This window comes from Scyliorhinus canicula, chromosome 15 (assembly GCF_902713615.1).
Source record: "Scyliorhinus canicula chromosome 15, sScyCan1.1, whole genome shotgun sequence".
Taxonomy (NCBI): Eukaryota; Metazoa; Chordata; class Chondrichthyes; order Carcharhiniformes; family Scyliorhinidae; genus Scyliorhinus; species Scyliorhinus canicula.
The window spans coordinates 124010879-124033722 of record NC_052160.1 but is presented as its reverse complement, the minus strand read 5'-3'; the positions used below and the strand labels follow the sequence as shown (position 1 = coordinate 124033722).

Below are 22844 nucleotides of genomic sequence, written 5' to 3'. Positions count from 1 at the left end.
TCTTGCCTCAGTATCCAGCAGCTACAGGCATTGCATGCCTGATTTAATTTTTTCAAATGTTTGCTTGCCAGTGACTGAGACAGCGGCTCCTGTGTCCCATGTCCAAGGTCTGGCCGTTTAGTTGAACAGTGATTCTGATGGAGGCCCTTTGCGTGATGCCATCGAGATACATACACTTGTCTTCAGGCTGTTATAAGAGGAAGGTATGGGATCGAGGTTGATGCCTACGTCTAGTGGAGTGGCGGGCTGACTGCCCACTCTGTGGTTCCCCTCACTGTGGTTTCTCCTGCTGAATGCCCCATGAGAGAGAGAGAGAGAGAGATTTCTGAGGCCTTCTTTATCAAGCAGTGGTTCGGTGAGCAACCTCTGTAATGAACTCCAATTGGCTTTATTGGTTGGCCAATTGGAGTATGAGATCCCTCAATGATAGCTCATTGAGGGGGCCCATATAATCACCTGTGTAGGCTTTGTGAGCAGTCTTAAGTTGACTAGACTGCTAGCAGCACTGTTTGTAGCTGCTCCTGTAATATCGTTATTGTAAATAAATATTGGTGTGGTGACGGAACTCCTGCCTCCCGTGGATTACTACAACCTCCATTGAGCCACCATATTATTCACCCCACAGACAAATCTGTCCCATAGAATTTTGGTCAGAGAACAGCCATACTCACAAAACTCAGCCAGGTTCCTTCGACACGCCAAACATTTGATAACAGACTCCCCTATGGTTCTTTCAGCTATGTTAAAACAGGAGGCTGGATTCTCCGCCCGACCACGCCCTGGGCGGAATTCTCCGCAACCGGAAAAAATCGGCAAAGCCGTCATGAACTCGGCCAAGTTTCACGACGGCCTCCATGGCCGCTACTCGCCCCCTATTCTCCCCTACCGGTGGGGATGGGAGGGCTGTGCCGGGAAACTCGGCCGCCGGGCCTTGTCCCTGGTGTCAAGGCCCGGCATGCCAAGAATGACGCCACGGCGGCGCCTAATGACGTCAGCTGCGCATGCGCGGTTTGGGCAGCTCAAACCTGCGCATGCGCGGTTGCCGTCTTTCCCCTCAGCCGCCCCGCAAGACATGGCGGATTGATCTTGCGGGGCGGCGGAGAGGAAAGAGTGCGTCTCTTAGAGACGCCGGCCCGACGATCGGTGGGCACCGATCGCAGGCCAGTCCCCTCCCGAGCATGGTCGTGGCGCTCGATCCCCGATCCGCCCCCCACAGGTCCCACACTTACCTGGCGCGCCATGTTCACGACTGCAGCGACTAGGTGTGGTTGCTGCCGTCATGAACAGGTCGGGAACGGCAAGCTGCTCGGCCCATCCGGGCCGGAAAGTAGCGGGGGTGCTGGAGAGTCGCCGTTCTGCCTCCGTCGGGCGACTCTCCTGGATTTCCGTGAGTATGCCGACCACGGACATTTGGCCGGTGGGGAGAATAGCAGACTGGCGTCGCGGGAAAAAACGACGCGGCCCGCTATTCTCCCACCCATCGTGATTGCGGAGAATCGTGCCCCCATTTTTGCTTCATCCCACCGGCAGGATGCTCCATTATGCCGGCTAGTCAATGGGGTTTCCCATTGTGGAGCAGCCTCACGCCATCGGGAAACCCCCGGGCTTCCGGCAAAACGGAGCATTCCACCGGCGGAGAAACCAGCCCAGTATCTTTGCACGACAACCGACGGTTTGGGGTCATAATAGTCTGCTACTAACATTACCAACTCCTCAAATGTCTTTGAGTCTGGAGATGCAGGGTATGTTAGACTTTTGATTACGTTGAATGTGGATGCTTCACAGGCAGTCAACAGTATCACAGTCTGGCGCTCTTCACTCGTTATAACTTTGGCCCTGAAGCAGTAGCGCGTGTGTTGGCGTATTGAGTCCGATCTTCTGTGCTCTCATCAAATGCATCCAATCTCCCGAAGAGCAGCATTTTTAAAGAAACGCAAAGCTGTCCCCAGTGGCATGAGTAGAGATGGTCTGGTTTCCAATGATTAACAGCACCATCTGCAGCTCCACTTTATCCTTGTCACCAATATTGTGTCCACAGAGGACTCCATACAAGAGGCTAAACAAAACTGTTTGTTCATTGAACAAGAAACTATTTACATGTATACATAAGTCCCAGTGAGAACTTCACTGCTCGCCTCCCACTCGAACCGAGCTTTTATTCAGTGTCCATGGTTCCGCTAATTGGGCCCCGCCCCTCAGAGGGGGAGTTCCTACTCAACCAGACTCATGGGGAGACTCATTGGTCTGACCCCATAGATCTCATGTAGGTTATAACAGACAGGAAGCCACATATGAAGATATAAATGTGCCACACGTGCATGAAACTCGTCTGGTGATCACACACTGGCTGGAAATTATGGGATTGGAACCACTTCCCGTTGATGAACAGGATTCCCTCATGCCGTGGGATATGTAGAGCGACATGAGTGCAGTGGATCACTCCCTTCACCTGTGGTCGATGCTGATGGATCCCGCAGGCCTCTCGTCCTGCTGGGTCTGATCCAGGTTGAAATGGAAGTCCAAGGCAAATTCACAGAGTGCATTCGTTACCTCATGGATGCATTTAGGGGTGGATGACTGAAATGACACACCAATCACCGGTGGAGTCCTGGAACAAACCCATTGCATAAATGTTCAGGTCTTCTGTGACCTTCATGGCCACGAGGGGTGCCCTCCAACTCCTCATGGTGGCACAGTGGTTAGCACTGCTGCCTCAAAGTAATTAAAATTGGGGATACTCAAGAGCCCAGAGTGAGGAATTTACACACCTGGGAAGGTTCAGGGACTGCAAAAGATATGCAGATTAGGGAGGCGCTCGATCAAATCCCTGCAATGATTTTAACAACCTCTGTTAGGACACTCCTCAGCTTCCCCTTTTAAAGAGCTGCCTGGTGAAAATGGATTCCGCTACTTGCAGCTGAGGGACTTTGTGCGGAGGCAGGTATCGACTTTCCCGCATCTGCCACCCCAGGGGCTAGAGGATAAGATGGTGTGGAAAACGGGAGTGGGGGAGGGGAAGGTATTGGAGATTCATAAGGAGCTGATGGAGTGGTAGGGAGCCGTGATAGGAGAGATGAAGCAAAAGTGGGTGGAAGAGCTGTGTAGGGACTGGTGGCTGGGTTGTGGGAGGGTGCCCTCATCGTGTGCCAGGCTCAGCCTGATACAATTCGAGGTGTTCTACAGGGCGCACATGACTGTGGCCCTGATGAGCAGATTGTTTGAAGGGGTGGAGGATAGGTTAGGGTGCTGTGCGGGTGGGCCTGCGAATCATGTCCATATGTTTTGGGCATATCCGATGCTCAGGGGAATCTGGCAAGGGTTTGCTGATGTCATGTCAGCGGTACTCAAGGTAAGGGTGGTTCTGAGGCCAGAGGTGGCGATTTTTGGTGTGTCAGAAGACCCAGGAGTCCAGGGGTGTTATAGGCTGATGTCTTGGCCTTTGTCTCCCTGGTAACCCGTCATATTGGTTATATTGGCGTGGAGGCACTCGGAGCCCCCCCGAGATCGGGGGTGTTGGTCAGTGACGTGGCAGGATTTCTCCGGCTCCAGAAGATTAAGTTCGCCCTGAGGGGATTGATGCTAGGGTTTGCCCAGAGGTAGGGGGGCGGTGTTTAAAGGGGAGGCATGGGGCGTTGGGTAAGGTTAGTGGGAAATTGGGATAGGGGAGTTGTTTATGTAAGCCATGTTGGCTGGGTTTTGTTGTTGGTTGGGTGTGTGTTGTTCATTTTGTTTTTTTGATATCTTGTTGTTAAAACTGTTAAAATTACAAGTGCCTTTATAAAATATTTTTTTAAAAAAGAACTTCATATCTAGTTCATTATTTTATGTGGTCAAGCATCACCAGTGATGCAGCACTCCATTAATACTGAATTTCAGTAGATTCTGTGCAAGCGCTGGAGTCTGGTTTGAATCCTGGAACACGATTTGGAAGCCTCATTAGCCATGGTGCAATTCCCGAAATGGTCTAAATCTCACGTGATGTCAAAAATGCAAATGTTGATGGTGAGATTTTGGTCTACAATCTTCCCAGCCCCCCTTCAATAGCACGATCGGGTTCACCCCCAAGGTTGCAAGCCTTATTTGCTTGCATCATCATCTCATTAGCAGAAGCAATAATGCAACGTCTGACCTCGCTGTAACTTCCCACCCAGCTGGTGTGATGTCATGCCAGCACAAATTACTACTGCTCTTTAAAAATGGGAACCTAGTGCCATGACCTCCGAGAGGGAGGTTGGAGTTGAGCATGCAGGTCATCACCATCTACCCGGGAGTCCAAGGGGACAAAGGGGGCACATGACAGCTCTGGAGGGTGGGGGGTTGTGATCACTAAGAGTTTGGGGTGGATTCTCTGCTTCGCAACGCTGAAAGCAAGAATTGCGAACCGCGCAAAATTGAAAAAAATTCATTTTGCGCCCAGCATCAAATCCAAAGCCATGCTCCAGTCCCATGCTGGCAGCATGATCAAGGTATGTGCCCCGCACCAGCAGGTTCATGCAAAACCATCATTTGCATGGATTTAATCATTATCTTCGATATTTCATGCTCAATCTTTCCGCGTTGCTCCACCTCTCGTAGATGGAAGACTCCCACTTACGAATTAGTTCAAGTATTCACAAGTGGTGGTTGGGCGCCATGTCTGCGGAGGAGGGAGAGGGGAGGCGGGTGGGGGGGGGGGGGGGGGGGGGGGGGGAGGTAGGAAGAGGTTACAAAAACTCTGAAAAAGCCTCAAATATTGTCAGGCTTGTTGGGAAGTGGTTGCCCGGGTCAGGGGCAGTAGCAGGAAATGAATTGGTGCCAAGTTCATAGACCTGAGATAGGAACATAGGAATTAGAAACAGAAGCACGCAATTAACCCCGTCGAACCTGCTCCACCATTTATTCAGATCATGGCTGATCTCTTCCTGGTCTTCCCTACCTGTTCTCTACATCCTTTTAATCCATTTTAAAAAATCAGAAATGTATCAATCATTTGCATGTCCTGACTCGCTTACCGAATAGCACACCCAAGGGAAGTGCAATCTCACGCTATTCAGTCCCAGCAGGAATACATAGGCCGTGATTTTCCCAAAAGGGAACAAAGTCCCCGAGCAAGCACGTTTATCCACGTGTTTCCCGGCACTCGCAGGGTCCCTGGTGCTGTGAGGCAGCACTGCTAACCAGGGCGGCACTTCTGGACATGGCTGCTCGTTTGTGCCCGGGGAGCATTGTGAGGAGTAACAACTCATGGAACTGTCGATGGGGAGTTGCTCTGTGTTACAGAGCTGCTCGGGATGAACGTTGACAAATACCACTGCATCTTTCTCCAGACCTTCTTTGCAAAGGCACTGATAAGAACAGATTTTTTTTTTTCAAAAAATATACTTTATTCATAAAATTTATAATAAACTTTACAGAACATTTCAAATTGTCTTGACTGTACATTTCCATCTGAGTTACATTAATTTGTCTTTTTCAATTCAATTGGGATAACGTTACACACGTATCCTACTTTAAGTTACAGTTCTTATTAAATATTTACATTGCTTTGTTTCTTTCATACATTGTGATATTGAAGACCCGGACCGAGGGGCTTTACACTGTTACCAACCCCTCGGTGTACATTTGCTGGTAAGACCTTACACAGTGGTCTTTCCCCATTGCGTCTTGGCGGCAGCTGCCCCAAGCTTGAGTGCGTCCCTCAGCACGTAGTCCTGGACCTTGGAATGTGCCAGTCTACAACACTCGGTTGAGGACAATTCTTTGCACTGGAAGATCAGCAAGTTTCGGGCAGACCAAAGAGCGTCTTTCACCGAGTTGGTGACCTTCCAGCAGCAGTTGATATTTGTCTCGGTGTGTGTCCCTGGAAACAGTCCGTAGAGCACAGAGTCCTGTGTTACAGAGCTGCTCGGGATGAACCTTGACAAATACCACTGCATCTCTCTCCAGACCTTCTTTGCAAAGGCACATTCCACAAGGAGGTGTGTGACTGTCTCATTTCCCCCACAGCCACTCCGAGGGCAGCGTGCAACGGTGCTGAGCCTTTGGGTGTACATGAAGAATCTGACAGGGAGGGCCCTTCTCACCACCAGCCAAGCTAGGTCTTGGTGCTTGTTTGAAAGTTCTGGTGATGAGGCATTCTGCCAGATGACTCTGACAGTCTGCTCAGGGAACCATCCAATGTCCTCCACAGTCTCCTTTTCCCTGAGGGTCTCGAGGACATTACATGCTGACCACTGCTTCATTGCTTTGTGGTCAAAGGTGTTTTCCTTCAAAAAATTTTCCACGAGGGACATGTGGTACGGCACGGTCCAACTACTTGGAGCGTTCCGCGGCAATGAGGCCAGGCCCATCCTTCGTAACACCGGGGACAGGTAGAACTTCAGTATGTAGTGACACTTGGTGTTTGCATACCTGGGGTCTACGCACAGCTTGATGCAGCTGCACACAAAGGTGGCCATCAGGATGAGGGCGGCGTTGGGTACGTTCCTCCCTCCTTTTTCTAGAGGCTTGTACATTATGTCTCTTTGGACCCGGTCCATCTTGGATCTCCAAATGAATTTGAGGATGGCCCGGGTGACTGCTGCGGTGTAGGTCCGAGTGATGGGCCAGACCTGCGCCACGTACAGTAACACCGAGAGTACCTCACACCTGATGACCAGGGTTTTGCCCGCAATGGAGAGGGAGCGTTGCTCCCACCAGCCCAGTTTCTGTTTAACTTTGGCAATGCGCTCCTCCCAGTTTTTGGTGTACGCCCCAGCCGTTCCGAACAATATCCTCAGCACTTTCAGGTAATCTGACCTGACCGTGAAGGGGACAAAGGACCGGTCGGCCCAGTTCCCAAAGAACATGGCCTCGCTCTTGCCGCGGTTTACCTTGGCTCCTGAGGCCAGTTCAAACTGGTCGCAGGTGTCCAAGAGCTTGCGCACAGACGTGGGATCCGAGCAGAAGACGGCGATGGCGTCCACCACATTACATGTAATACAGTGGCAGTTCACCACAATACACATATAATCTACTACAGTGGTTTACCACACAAATTTAAAGGGGCTGTCTGAAATAAAAACAAATCACAAATGAAACTTAAATCCTCAAAATAAAATGTGATTAAAGGGGTCAGATGGCGCATCCCAGTGTGGATTCACCTCCTTCTTTTGAGACAATTGGACTCATTGTCACTCGAATGAATGAATGAATGGCATCGGGTGGGACTGATAAAGTTACTTTCTCGAATAATTCCTTGCTTTGAGACAATGTAATTCAAGCGAAACTATGTCCTACGTGTGAAATAGGTTTTCATTTTTAGCTTATGTTATGGTTGATTGAATTGATGTCGATCCTTGTTTTAACATAAATCCCTGGAACAAAGCCACCACTGGGCGGATGTGTTTCCACCGCTTCTCCTACGTGGGTATAAAAGAAGCGGTGAGTTGTCCTGGAATAGTTACATTCGTACGCGGCGTGAACAAGACCAGGAGTCGATTTGCCGAGGCGGGAGTCTGAAGGAAAGTCGCATTCGCGGTCTCCCAAGAGAAACATCGTAGAGGTTTCAAATTATCCGGCCCCCGGCGGAAGGAACGTTTTCCCGAATGTTAAAAGATTGGGGGATGTCGGGGAGGCTGATCCTCGCTCTAACGGCCGCCTGGGTGGCCCGGGTCACGGGTAAGCTCTTTAGTGCTCCCGCGGGGATGTTTTTAGGTCAGTGATGGGGCAGATTTACCGCAGGTGTCTGAGTGGGACACAGCAGCTCTGAACACTTATCTTACTACAAACATGTATCAAACCTCGTTATAGCCAATAAACACTCTGGGAAACATACTTCCCAGCAATCAACTATACAGACTTTTTCCCCCTTTCTCACCCCCCCCCCCCCCCCATGACGAACAGCTCCTCAAACACTGTCATAAACATCCCCCACCTTTTCTCAAAACCCCTGCAGAGCCCCTTAACTCATTACTTCATCAACTGCAGGAAGTTGTACAGGCCACCCAACCAAGCTGCTACACCCGGTGACAACGCTGATAGCCACTCTGGTAAAAAATTTGCTGCCATACAATTGGATAGGCCTTTCTTCTCTCCATGAGCTCTGACATCCCTGCAACCCCAAATATTGCCACCAAAGGGGTTTTGGTCCACTTCCTCCGGTATCCTGGCTAAAAACTGAACACTTTTCTTCTCCTCCCCCCCCCCCCCCCCCCAATCTTTCCAATATTTTGCAACCCCAAATCATGTGATTTGCTGGCCCCTGCCCACACCTCTCGCTCTATCTGCTACCCCCTGAAATAACCCACTCGTTCTCACCTGAGCTGCATGCACCACCTGCATATGGCTCTTCCTTGTGCTGTTTACCATACACTGTACCTCACTCCATACTCCAATAGATCTCCTCCCAACTCTGCTTCCCATTTCTCCTTGATCTTCACCACCCTTCTCCTCCCTGCTCCCCTGGCCGTGTGTGTGTGTGTATATCCCAATTTTTCCCTCCAGCAGGGTGTATCTGGAGGGTCAATGTGACAGCAGCTCAGTCCTCTGTACACTGTAGGGTTTGGTATTGTCAATGGGTTGGCATGGTTGTTGGCACTGCTGCCTCACGGTCCCAGGTTCAATTCTGGCCTTGGGTGACTATGGAGTTTGAATGTTCTGTGTCTGTGTGGCTTTCCTCTAGGGTGCTCTGGAAGTTTTCTCGGTCTAAAGATGTTCATGTTAGGTGGATTGGCCATGCTAAATTGCCCCTTGGTGTCCAAAAGGTTGGGTTGGGTTATGGGGATAGCGTGGTCATTGGAAGATCTGGTGTGGACTCGATGGGCTGAATGACCTCTTGTACTGTCTTGGGCTGAATGGCTTCCTGTTGTGTAAAGTCTTCCTGTTGTGTAAAGTCTATGACCGAGCAGCTCTGCCTTCTGTATACAGTGTAGGATTTGGTATTGGTAACAATATCCATTTATATTTTTCAATTATATTATCAGCTATTCTGGTCGGTGTTTTTGTTTGAAGTTAAATGCAGAGTTTGACGGAAGCAGTTCGACTTTGACCTGACTCCTTTCTTTAGTGTAAAAGCAACAAGAATCTTGAGTCGGGTTAACCCTGACCAAGTGGGCACAGTAAGAAGTCTAACAACAACAGGTTAAAGTCCAACAGGTTTATTTGGGATCACTAGCTTTCGGAGTGTATAAACCTGTTGGACTTTAACCTGGTGTTCTAAGACGTCTTGCTGTGCCCACCCCAGTCCAACGCCGACCCCAGTCCAACGCCGACAACTCTCCATCATGGCTGACCAAGTGGGGTATGATGCCCCAGAGGAGGTAATTCCAAGTTTACTTTTGAACTACTGTTAATTTTTTTCACCGATAAATGAACTTGAACAGGAGTAGAGCTAAATTGACACTTGACTTCGATATTTGTTCGAGCGCATGGTGAACGGTTAAGATTAAAAACCCGAAATGGTAACCCTTTTTCCCCCACAAATGCTGCTTGAGTGTTTCCAGCACTTTTTAAAATGGTTTTGTTATACAAGGTGCATTTGCGTAAACTAACTGCTATATTTCTCTACAGATTGTCCTAAACTGGTATCACCTCAACTCTTCCCGTAAAATGTCCCCAAATTTTCAGATTTCACTACGATAGTAGGGAGGAAACGGGTGGGTTGAAAACTGTGCTTTATACAATTTTTTTCCCCCTGTCCCTCCTTGTGGATGTGAGGATTCACCGCTGCCAGCAATGGTTGCCTTGATCAGGAATCCGGCTCCTTATCACCTCTGGCTAACCGCAAGTGAAGGGGCGTGATGCATTTCCTGTCAACTCGAACAGCTCGGATACAGGAGAGCGGCAGTGTTCACTGCAGCCGCGACTCCACACCTGCTTTCCCGCCATGTCTCTCTCTCCGGCTTGTCCTAATCCACTCCACCATAAAGCGGGTGATAATTAGCTGGATATACACAATGTGCAGTGTTGGAACTAAGTCCGACCGACCGTATCTCCTTGTAGTTTATGTGCTGCTGTTTCCCACACCATGGAGCCAGTGTTTATGCGTGTACTGAGGGACCACCGCTAGACATCTCCATTTCCTTCGGAGCTGCGGATACCGGATCCCAACCAGGCTGTGAGAAATGGGGGAGCCTTTAATGGTGGACATCGCTGGCGGCGGGAGTCACTCGGTTTCCAGCAGGCGGCGGCGGACTGGAGGAGGGAGGGGAGACTTGTGTATCGACGCATGGCTTACCTCTTGAGGATTTGGGGGAAATATTTGGCCAAGATGTGCAGGGTAGATGGATTGGCCATGCTTAATTAGGGGGAAACATTCATGCGGTATGGATTAAATGCATATTTTTAATAAGACGATAAGACCTTTTTAATGAGGCCAGAGTAGGATCATAAGAGGTAGGAGCAGAATTAGGCCACTCAGCCCATCAGGTCTGCTCTGCCATTCGTCATGGCTGATATTTTTCTCATTTTCCCCCCCCCCCCCCCCCCCCATTCTCCTGCCTTCTCCCCATAAACTCTTGATCACCCTGATTAATCAAAGAAACTATATGTCTCCGTCTCAAAGACAGTTGGTGATTTGGCTTCTATGGCAAAGAGTTCCACAGATTCACCACCCTTTGCCTGAAGAAATTCCACCTCTCTGTTTAAAGGATCATTCTTTCAGTCTGAGGCTGTGCCCTCTGGTTCTAGTTTTTCCTACTCGTGGACATCCTCTCCATGTCCGCTCTATCCAGGTCTTGCAGTATCCAGTTTCAATAAGATCCCCCCCCTGTTTTGTTATGCTCTTGACGTAGCATAAGCTGCTTCCTTGATGTGCACTCTGACAAAGGAAGGTTCAGACTTGGAGATAGCTTTAACACATTTATTAAAGTGTTAACGATTCTCCTACTTTGATTTGACTCTCCTGTTAATCCTGCTATAGCTACTCTACTGATGAACCAGTCCGCTACAATCCACGTGGTGAGTGTGATGTGTTCCAAATCAACCCTGTGTATTCACTGAGTCTCCACTGGAAAGAGGAAGATCATGTGTGTTGTGTCCTTTTTATATGGGTTGGTGTAATGCCCCCCTGTGGTAGTGTCACCTGTGCATCGTGGATGTCCATTGGTCGTGTCTTATCTTACTGACCTATTGATTGACTGTATGTCTGACTGGTGCTTCCTCTAGTGTCTATCTAGTCTGTGTATTTACATTAACCCCTTGTGTATTTACAGTGATGCATATCACCCCCCCCCCCCCCCCCCCCCCCACCCCCTCATTAGTACAGACCCAGTGTCCTTGACCGCTTCTCATACAACAAGCTCTTCATTCCAGGGACCATTCTTGTGACCCTCCTCTGGACCATTTCCAAGACCAGAACATCCTTCCTTAGATACAGGTCCCAATACTGCTCACAATACTCAAAATGGGGTCTGACCAGAGCCTTGTACAGCTACAGAAGTGCTTCCCTAGTCTTGCATTCTAGCCCTCTCGACATGGATGCTAACATTTCACTTGCCTCCCTAACTGCTGACTGAACCTGCACGTTAACCTTGAGGGAGTCATGAACAAGGGCTCCCCAAGTCCCTTTGTGCTTCTGATTTCCTAAGCATTTCCCCGCTGAGAAAATACTCTATGCCTTCATTCTTCCTACCAAGTGCATAACCTCACATTTTTCCACATTGTATTCCATCTGCCACATTGTCCCACTCTCCTAACCTGTTCCAAGTCCTTCTGCAGTTTCCTCAGTACCACCTGTCCCTCAGCATTCCTTTTTTTTTAAATTTAGAGTAACCAATTATTTTTTTTCTCTCCAATTTTTGAGGGTAATTTTAGTGTGGCCAATGCACCTAACCTGCGCATGGGTTGTGGGGGTGAAACCCATGCAGACATGGGGAGAATGTGCAAACACAACAGTGGCCTGGGATCAAACCTAGGTCATCAGTGCTGTAGGCAGCAGTGCTAACCACTACCACCATGCTGCCCAGTATTTCTTTATCATCTGCGAACTTGAAAACAGTGCCCTCTGTTGTTTCTTCCTGATCGTTAACGTATATTGTGAAAAAAGTTGTGGTCCCAACCCTGTCCCCTGAGGCACATCACTTGTCACTGGCTGCCTTCCTGAAAAAGACCCCTCTATCGTGCCTTCTGCCAGTCAGCCAATCCAAATCCATGCCAATCTCATACATTTAACACCATGGGCTCTCAGCCTCCTATATGGCACCTTGTCAAAGCTGATGTCGATTTGTAAGTAACCTGGCTAGGATTAGAAAGAAAAATGGATAGGGACTTGGCTTTACAGTTGTCAATTTTAAAGGGGAATGAGGGACTTACAACTGCATAAGTAGCAGGAAAAAATATACAATTTGATCTGAAAGGGGAGGCAGTAAGAATACATTTTATTTTGTAAAATTGAGTTCAGAGGTGCTGAGGGCAATGGAATTAAAGTTTGAAAGGGACGTGACAAAGGATATACAAGGCGAGATGATTTTAGTTGTTTGCTCTGTGGGCAAGAAATCCTGCAGACAGCTCTTGTGCTGAGAATGTGCAAAATCTGAAGCAGCCATTTGGAAACCAGTATGTCTTTCAGAAAGCAGCCTTGTTTCTGAATTTTCTTGCATGTCCACAGTGGAATGAGTCTTTTGAAAAGTTGTGGCATACCTTTACTGAAGTGACACAGGTTTACCTATTACTCGATTTGAGTTACAAATCTACAAGGGATTGTTGCCAAGAAGGTGCTTATTTGTACATTCTGCCGAACCGTGAGGTTTTTCCTTTTGTGGGGGGGGCACTGTTTTTTGTAAAACTTTTAAAATTATGTAACTTTAATCTTGTGCTAAGTTTTCTTCCTCTGAACACATTTTAAATTTGCCTTTGAACATGTTTTGTTTCTTGAGGGCAAGTAATTTTTTTTCCCAGCCCTTTTTTTTTAAATACAAAAAAGTGATCTGTTAGAGTTTCCCCCTGTGATTTGGCTTACTCAGCAAAGAACATCTGCGGTGGTTGTATCCTCCCCACCATCTGACTATTCGTCAACTTTAAAACTTGATTTCTACAACAACCTGTCTGTTTATAAAGTTCAGCTTGCACCTCTGATCATAAGACCTACCTGTTTTTGTGGGTGCCTGTTTGACCACATCTATCTGCAAGTTCATTTCTGACTATCTGCAATTGGCACAAAAGCCACACTGGCATTCTGTTTGTTTGGCTTGCAACTTAAAATGGGAGTCAAATAGCCACTGGACCCAAATTTGTATGTTCCAAAAATCAGAACTCCGTCCTTGCCACCTGCACAAAAGGCAGCTTAAATTGGAAGATGGTGGGGACAGAGCATTAGATAAGTGGATAATTCTTGGGGGAAATTTTAATTAACAGTCCTCTGGGGAGGTTAAAATGCCCCCTTTGGTTTCTGTCTTCTGTTATCTGGTCTTAAAATATGTTAAATATGGTAATACTAAATCTAGTAATACAATTAATGAAACTGAAATATATTAAATTTAAAAATTTGTTTAACAACTTAAAGTTTTTTTTGGAATATTAGCCATCCTCATTCACATGTACTCTGTCACATTTTACCCTTTTATCTTTTGCATTCCCTTATGCTACAGAATCCATGTTAGCTGGTCAAGCATCCATGTTAGCTGGTCAAGCAATGTCTTGATTTTTAAAATTCTCAGCCTTGTTTTCAAATTCCTCCCTGGCTTCTCTAATCTACTCCAGCTAAATTACCCTTTAAGATATTCTGACTTGTCCATCCCTGGTTTTAATTGATGGTTTATGCTGTTCAGTTGCTTAGATCCCAAGTTCAGACACCGCTTTGCTTCACTGCTCCTTCTCTGTAGCTCATCTTCCATTTTAAATACTCCCTGTTGGGCTCGGTTTCATACTTTATGCTCCTGAAACATTTTTGGGCATAAGGTGTTAGAATCACAACTTTGATTCTATTAGGAAGATGGTATCAGTGGATTTGAAACGGGTGCAAAATCAAATTTTAAAAGACCTCCAAAATTCTAGCATCAGGTGAGCAGGAAGTCTGAAGTACTTTGGATTTAAAGAGATATGTGACCTTGATGTATTTATTCCTCCAATAACTGAGCTTCATTTTATTTTTATAAAGGGGACTGCGGCAAGCTTCCTCCATTGGAAAATGGCTCTCCAACTGATGACTTTATTTCTAATACCACCTTCCCTGTGGGCACCAGAGCTACTTACAAATGTTTTCCAGGTTACATATTTAAGGAAGGAGGTTCAAAAGTTGTTTTCTGCAGAGAAAATTCAACTTGGTCACCTTTACGAGCTGTTTGTGAACGTAAGTAATACATTTTACTTCCCTCTTCCATCACTGTCACTTTTTTCTCCCCTGGATCTATTTTCTCTCCAAGAAATGACTTGTGCTGGGTATATATGTGAGGACAAGCAACTTTTCCGTACTACTTCTACTCTTGTTTGTGAATCTGGGTGATATAGACTTTGATCATTTCTCATGCAACACAGTGAAAATCTCAGCAAGGATCAGTAATGGATGTTCTACTCTTGGTGCAATAACACCAAGAGTACTGGGTAGTCTCAGCTTGGGTCACTGTCTTGTGTGGATTCTGCATGTTCTCCCCATGTCTGTGTGGGTTTCCTCCAGATGCTCTCGTTCCCTCCCACAAGTCCCAAAAGATGTGCTTGTTGGGTCAATTGGAAATTCCGAATTCTCCCTGTGTACCCAAAAAGGTGCCATATTGTGGTGACGAGGGGATTTTCACAGTAACATTATTGCAGTGTTTAATGTAAGCCTACATGTGGCATTAATAAATATTATTATAGTTGAAAAACCAATGAGTAACCAAACACAAATCCTGTTAATAATTGAAACTGGATATTTTGGATGTCATGTCTCTCTCCAGATGCTGTCAGACATGTTGAATACTTTCAATAGTTTGTTTTCATTTAGAAAGTGTTTTACTTGGTGTCCTGGCCAACACATTTCCCTCGATCACCATCTAAGAATGGAGTAACCTGTCAGCATCTATTTTCTACCTGTGGGAGCTTTTGGTGCACAGAACGGCTCGCCTATTAGGTTCAATAAGTGACTTAACATCCAAATACTTCATTACCATCACCAAAAGTAGAGTTAGGAAAGGCTATATAAATTTCTTTATCTGCCTAGATCACAAGGAAAAATGAATTAATCTATCTATATGGCCTTAATAGACCTAACCATTAAAACAATGCAGCTGGATAATTCCACTGTTTACGTTGACTGGTAAATGCCTGTTACTGTTATGCGGTTGCCTTGAGCTTGAATTAAAAATTATACAGTGAATGGTAGAACCCTCAAGAGTATTGACAGTCAGAGATCTAGGTGTACAGGTCACTGAAAGGGGCAACACAGGTGGAGAAGGTAGTCGAAGAAGTACGGCATGCTTGCCTTCATTGGCTGGGCCACTGAGTATAAGAATTGGCAAGTCATGTTGCAGTTGTAGTTAGGCCACACTTGGAGTATAGTGTTCAATTCTGGTCGCCACACTACCAGAAGGATGTGGAGGCTTTGGCGAGGGTACAGAAGAGATTTACCAGGATGTTGCCTGGTATGGAGGGCATTAGCCATGAGGAGCAGTTGAATAAACTGTTTGTTCTCACTGAAAAGGTGAAGGTTGAGGGGCGACCTGATAGAGGTCTACAAAATTGAGGGGCATAGTCGGAGTGGATAGTCAGAGGCTTTTCCTCCGGGTAGAGGGGTCAATTACTAGGGGACATGGGGTTGAGGGGCAAGGTTTAGAGGAGATATACGAGGCACGCTTTTTTACACGGAGGGTAGTGGGTGCCTGGAACTTGCTGCCGAGGAGATGGTGGAAGCGGGGATGATAGTGACGTTTTAAGGGGCATCTTGACACATACATGAATAAGATTGGAATAGAGGGATAAGGACACAAGTGTAGAAGATTTTAGTTTAGACGGGCAGCATGGTCGGTGCAGGCTTGAAGGGCCTGTTCCTGTGCTGTACTTTTTCATTGAACGGAATTTATAATTTTCATTACCATGAGGACTTGCATATAACATGGAGAAAGTGAAAAAAGAAAAATGTGCAGTATTTTTTCAAAACATTAAACTGTGAATGATGTTCAAAACCCTATTGCGAATGTTATATTTTAAGATCTTTACTACTTTTCCTCTAGCAAAAAACTGTGGCAATCCAGGTGAGATTCTGAATGGATATTACGATGCACCAAATACCACATTGGGGAGTAAAGCTGCATTTTATTGTTATGAAGGGTAAGTGCCATGAGGTTGCTCACTGGAGTAAAAGATTAGATTTTGTTTAAATCTTAACTGCGGTCTGTCATGGTATTTTGTTGCACCGTAAGAAGAAAACCACTTGCTCTTATTTCTGGTGGTGATTCATCTGTTGCCTCTAAACATGGGTTTCCTGACCTACAGCTTGGTTGTCGTATCATTTTTAAATTGTGAAAAGTTATTGCTGGTGTAAACCTTTTTTTTTTTTTACTGGCAAGAACCTTGCTGATTGTTACCTGTGAAATGTCTGAAAACCCTGAAGGATAACTTGAAATAATGATAATGGCCCTTAGTGTATTTTTGTTTGCAATAATGTGAGGAACAAAGAACAATACAGCATAGGAACAGGCCCTTTGGCCCTCCAAACCTGTGCCGACCATGGTACATGCCTAAACTAAAACCCGTATGCACTTAACGGAGTCCTTATCCTTCCATTCCCACCCATTCATATTTGTCCAGATGCCCCTTAAATGCAACTACCGTACCTGCTCCCACTACCTCGCCAGGCAGCACATTCCATATATTTACCACCCTCTGTATTTAAAAAAAAAAACTTGCCTCCCACATCTGTTCTACACTTTTCCCCACACACTTTAAACCTATTTCACCTAGTACTTCACTCTCCTACCCTAGGAAAGAGCCTCTGACTATCCACTCTGACCATTCCACTCATAATCTTGTAGACCTCTATCAGGTCACCTCTCGACCTCTGTCATTTTAGTGAGAACAGACCGAGTTTATCTAACCTCTACTCATAGCTAATGCCTTCCATACCAGGCAACATCCTAGTAAACCGCTTCTGTACTCTCTCCCAAGCATCCACATCCACCAGAACTTTACACAATAGTGAGGTCCTATACAGCTGCAACATGACTTGCCAATTTTTTATATTTAATGCCCTGATCCCAGCATGCCATATGCCTTCTTGACCACCTTATTCACATGCATTGCCACTTTCAAAGATCAGCAGACATGCACACCCAGATATCGCTGCCTGTCAAAACTCAGTTCTACCATTTGCTGTGTAATTCCTACATGCATTGGACCTTCCAAAGTGCATTACCAAACATTTGTCCAGATTAAACTCCGTCTGCCATTCCTCTGTCCATGACTCCAATCAGTTTACATCTTGCTGCATCCTGAGAATCCTCTTCACTATCCGCAACTCCACCAATTTTCTATGGATTACAAATCAGACCAGCTCCATTTTCTTCCAAATCATTTATTCATTTAGTTTTAAAAAATGTTATTACAAACCTGTATCACGGTCACAAACATCCATCTTTTCTCAAACTCCCCTGCTGCGCCCCTTAACTCCATACTCTATCTTCTCCAACCACAGGAAGTTGTACAGGTCACCCAACCATGCCACTACCCCCAGGTGGCAATGCTGACTGCCCTCCAGCAAAATTCACCACAACCATGCAAGCAGAGGTGAATGCCACTGCATTGGCCTTCCTCCTCTCCTTGAGCTCCAGCTTCTCCAAACCCCCCAAATATTGCCACCAGGGTCTGGGTCTACTACCCTGGCTAGGACCACGAACTCTAGCCAAGAATCTTCCTAATTTTTCGCAACCCCAAAATAGTGTTAATGATTCGCTGGCCCCCACCAACACCTCTCTCACTCCTCTGCACTTCATACACTCCAATTGATCTCCCCTCCCAACCCCACTTCCCATTTCTCCTTGCTTCCCGTGTGTGTGTGCGTGCATCCGTCTGCTGGCTGGCATAAGTCTGTGCATGCGCTAGAGCGTCAGCGACTGCTGACGTCCTACCAGCACATGCACAGGGGAGGCAGAAGAAAGGCCTGCCGATCGGTGGGCCCCGATCACAGGCCAGGCCACTGTGGGGACACCCCCTGGGGTCAGATCGCCCCATGCCACCTGCTCCCATCGGTAAGGTAGGTGGTTTAATCCATGACGGCGGGAGATGCTTGTCAGCGGCAGGACTTCGGCCCATCGCAGGCCGGCAAATCACCGCCTGGGGGGGGGGGGGGGGGGTGTGCCGCCGACCGGTGCAATTCCTGCCCCCGCTGCATCTTGGGTGGTGGAGAATTCGGGACACGGCAGGGGTGGGATTGACACCAGCCCCGGGCGATTCTCCGACCCGGCGGGGGTCGGAGAATCCCGCCCCAGCTCTTTGACTACCCACAGTACAGTCAAGGTGACTTGAGTTGACCTCTCCCAGAATCCTCTTCTGCAGCCTCTATTGGATGCTGATCTTCCTCCTGTTTGTCAATGGAGGGGTTCTTTGGTTACCCACAGTGACCAGTTGTTGTGTGAAACAATTAATAAAGAATATTTATTGAAGTAAAAACTAATATACGTGAGAATATTAATAACTGAATAAGCCATCTCGGGAAAGGTGGCTCTCCTTTTGGAAATTTGGATTTTTGCCACACTTAGCCTGAAAATAAACCTCCACAAACAACACTAACACACACGTTTTCCCCCCACCCAATCAAGGGACAAAGACTGCAAACCAAGCAACAGCCAGTAGAGAAGTCGAGGGGGTGGGCACGCAGGAGCTGGGTTACTGACCCCATACTGGACTACCTGCCAATAAGTCCATGACGGAGCTCCTTAAACTCAGGGACACAATTTTTTTTTAATTTTTTTTTTTTATAAATTTAGATTAGCCAATTATTTTTTCTAATTAAGGGGCAATTTAGCGTGGCCAATCCACCTACTCTGCACATTTTTGGGTTGTGGGGGCGAAACCCACGCAGACACGGGGAGAATGTGCAAACTCCACACGGACAGTGACCCAGAGCCGGGATCGAACCTGGGATCTCAGCGCCGTGAGGCGGTTGTGCTAACCACTAGGCCACCGTACTGCCCAGGGACACAATTAAAAAGGAGATTACAGCTAAGGAAAGGCAGCAGTCACAGATACCCTGGCCCCATTCAAGGAGGCACTGGAGAAGACTAAGCGACACTGTAGTTGCATGAAGCTATGGTACAGGAGCTCAAAAGGCAGAGCGACCAAAGCAGAGGTGGCTGTCATGATATGCAGCTAATGAACACGGAGAACAGGACATGACCAATGTGCAGGCAGGACACTCGGGGGTGGTATCTCACTATAAAAGACACGAGGCACTCTCTCGCCACCTCTTTCCACTGAACATCTACAGTGAGTCAGGGTGTATGTACATTATCACACCTCCAGCATGTGGCGAAGAACTAGTCTGGTGCAGTCTGACAGAGTAACCACATTTAGAACATAGAACATAGAACGATACAGCGCAGTACAGGCCCTTCGGCCCTCGATGTTGCACCGACATGGAAAAAAAGCTAAAAGCCATCTAACCTACACTATGCCCTTATCATCCATATGCTTATCCAATAAATTTTTAAATGCCCTCAATTTTTGGCGAGTTCATTACTGTTGCAGGTAGGGCATTCCACGGCCTCACCACTCTTTGCGTAAAAAAACCCACCTCTGACCTCTGTCCTATATCTATTACCCCTCAATTTAAGGCTATGTCCCCTCGTGCTAGCCACCTCCATCCGCGGGAGAAGGCTCTCGCTGTCCACCCTATCTAACCCTCTGATCATTTTGTATGCCTCTATTAAGTCACCTCTTAACCTTCTTCTCTCTAACGAAAACAACCTCAAGTCCATCAGCCTTTCCTCATAAGATTTTCCCTCCATACCAGGCAACATCCTGGTAAATCTCCTCTGCACCCGTTCCAGAGAGGGTTAGCAGAGAGTCGAACTTGTAGAGAACTGTGCTACTGGTTCAATAAGTCAGATTGAACTAACTTCCAAGGTCTGGAGTATCTTTTGGTTAAAAGCTGCATCCAGTTGCAGCCTGTTATCCCAGGGTACATAACACATCAGTGGCGAGGTTGGTGTCTCAAGGAGAAGGTGGAGGACAAGAGAACCAGTCCCACTGCCAGACCTTCACATCGTGGATATGCTGGAAGGTATAAGTATGTGTTCAGATGCTGGGAAAAGTTGGCTGGGTAGGAAAACTGCCCCAAACCCCCAGAAATGTATAGGGCCAACAGATCACTGGCCGAGGCCAAAAACTAGGACAACCACAGCATCATTGTCAATCTATGCTGGACCCTAAACTGGCAGTTTTGCAAGTGGGGAGGGTGCATTGGGGGCAGACCTGGCAATGCCATACCCAGCCAGGCTGTGGGTAACCTTCCCAAGAAGAAAATTATTATTTTACCGACCGGTCTGAGAAAGGAACATTATTTTATCTGGCAGACAGGTTTGTGCGCCAACATGGACTGGGGAAGCAAGTGAGAACAGACTCTGACTCCAATGAAGAATTGCATGGGCTGAAGTTCCCTTGCTTTCAAAACTGATGCAAGTCCCTGGAAGGAGGGAAGAGGGCAGAAAGGTTCCAAAGTGGAAAGGAACACATTGGGCAGGGGAGGCAGATCACTCGTGAGGGGAGGCTAGTGTATAGGGAGGGAGGAAAGAGTGGCCTAACTTTAGGTTCTATAAAGCTGCAGCATAACCTGTCAATATTTATACTCTAATTGACTGACTGCCTTCTCCACACCTGTGCCACTTTCGGTGACCTGTACACCCAGATCCCTTTGCCTGTCTGCCTGTCCATAATCGTTTGAGGGTTCTGCCTTTTACTGAATATTTCCTCCCTGTATTCCAAAATGCATTAACACTCCTTTGTCTGGATTAAACTGCCATCTCTCCAAGTCTCTAATCGATATGTATTTGTCTGCCATGAGGGACCTTGTCAAGGCCTTACTGAAGTCCATGTAGACAACATCCACTGCCCTACCTTCATCAGTCATCTTCGTCACTGCCTCAACTCAATCAATTTAGTGAGACCTTGACCTTCCCTTCACAAAACAATGCTGTCTCTCGCTAATACATCCCCTTGATTCCAAATGGGAGTGAATCCTTTCCAATAATTTCCTGGATGATCCTTGCTACCCTTGAACAAAGGAATAATATTAGCCATCCTGACTCCTTAAGTTCCTTCCTACTTTCTTTATATTACTCACTGGCTTCATCTGTTCCCAGCTGCCTTGCCCTTACAAATGCTTCCTTTTTTCTCTTTTTTTAATGACACAGTGTACCCAATTTTTTTTTTTTAAATAAGGGGCAATTTTAGCATGGTCGGTTCACCTACCCGCACATCTTTGGTCGTGGGGGTGAGACCCCTGCAGACACAGAACATGTGGAGTTTGCCTAGACAGTGGCCTAGGATTGAACTGTGGTCCCTGGTGCCATGAGGCTGCAGTGCTAACCACTGCATCGCTGTGTTGCCCCTTTTCTTCTTTTACTAGACTCTCAAGTATCTTGCTATCCAAGGTTCCTAACTTGTCATATTTGTGCTTCTTCATCACTGGAATATGCCGGCTTCATTCCAATCAATTGAATTCAAAGACTCTTATGCCAGATGTGGATTTACCCTCAAACATCTGTCTGTCCCCACCTAGATTCTTCAGTTCCTGTTATAATTAGCCCCTCCACCTGAGGGCCATTCTTATCTTTATCAACAGTACCTTAAAATTTACTGAATTGGGTCACTATTCTCAAAATGCTCCCCTACTGAAACTGACCAACTGGCCAGGCTCTTTTCCCCCAATAGGTTTAGTACGTCCCCTTCCCCAGTTGGACTATTTGCATATTCTTTCAAGACGCCCTCCTGGATGCTCAAAATTCTGCCCCATCGAAGCCCCTAACCCAGAGGTCTAGTCAACATGGGAAGTTAAGTTTAGCACACTGGGCTAAATAGCTGCCTTGCAATGCAGAATAATGCCAGCAGTGTGGATTCAATTACCATACTGGCCTCCCTGAACAGGCGCCGGCCAGACTGTGGGGCTAGTGGATTTTCACAGTAACTTCATTGAATCCTACTTGTGACAATATGCTGTTTTTATTTATTAAAATTGCCCACAGCAATCCTGTGTTTTTTTTTGTTGTTTTTTCCCAGGATCTGCCTACATATCTGCTCTCCTATCTCCCAGTGGCTGTTTTGAAGGCCTGTAGTAAACCCCAACATTGTGATTGTATCCTTCGTATTCTTGAGCTCTACCAATATTGCCTCACTGCATGAGCCCTCCAAGGTGGCCTCTCGCAGTACAGCTGTGACAGTCCCCTTAACCAATAGTGCAACTCTCCCAATCCCTTTGATATTCCCCTCCATCCTACCTGAAACCTCTACATCCTGGAACGTTTAGCTGTTGTTCCTGTTTCCCCTCGAGTCTGTGTAATGGCAACAACAACATAGTTCCAAGTACGGGGCAGCACAGTAGCATGGTGGTTAGCATAAATGCTTCACAGCTCCAGGGTCCCAGGTTCGATTCCCGGCTGGGTCACTGTCTGTGCGGAGTCTGCACATCCTCCCCGTGTGTGCGTGGGTTTGCTCCGGTTTCCTCCCACAGTCCAAAGATGTGCGGGTTAGGTGGATTGGCCATGATAAATTGCCCGTAGTGTCCTAAAAAGTAAGGTTAAGGGGGGGGGGGGTTGTTGGGTTACGGGTATAGGGTGGATACCTGGGTTTGAGTAGGGTGATCATTGCTCGGCACAACATCGAGGGCCGAAGGGCCTGTTCTGTGCTGTACTGTTCTATGTACTAATCCAAATTCATCTGCCTTGCCTGTTATATTTCTTGCATTGAAACAAATGCACTTCAGG

General features: G+C 47.0%; 1 protein-coding gene across 3 annotated transcripts in view; it reads left to right on the top strand.

Annotated features, from left to right (window-relative positions):
* Positions 1 to 7409: 7409 nt before the first annotated feature.
* The window catches only part of LOC119978301 (C4b-binding protein alpha chain-like), a 55037-nt gene continuing 39602 nt past the window's right edge, over positions 7410 to 22844 (top strand). Inside the window, exons 1-3 of one of the 3 annotated variants that reach the window (XM_038819827.1) lie at positions 7410 to 7638; positions 14054 to 14245; positions 16101 to 16197. In XM_038819827.1, coding sequence (XP_038675755.1) covers positions 7566 to 7638; positions 14054 to 14245; positions 16101 to 16197 — 362 coding nt within the window. In that variant the 5' untranslated portion in view covers positions 7410 to 7565. Of the gene's footprint in view, positions 7639 to 9861; positions 10076 to 14053; positions 14246 to 16100; positions 16198 to 22844 lie in introns of those variants that run through there. The other 2 variants (XM_038819828.1, XM_038819826.1) reach the window with 2 other exon arrangements.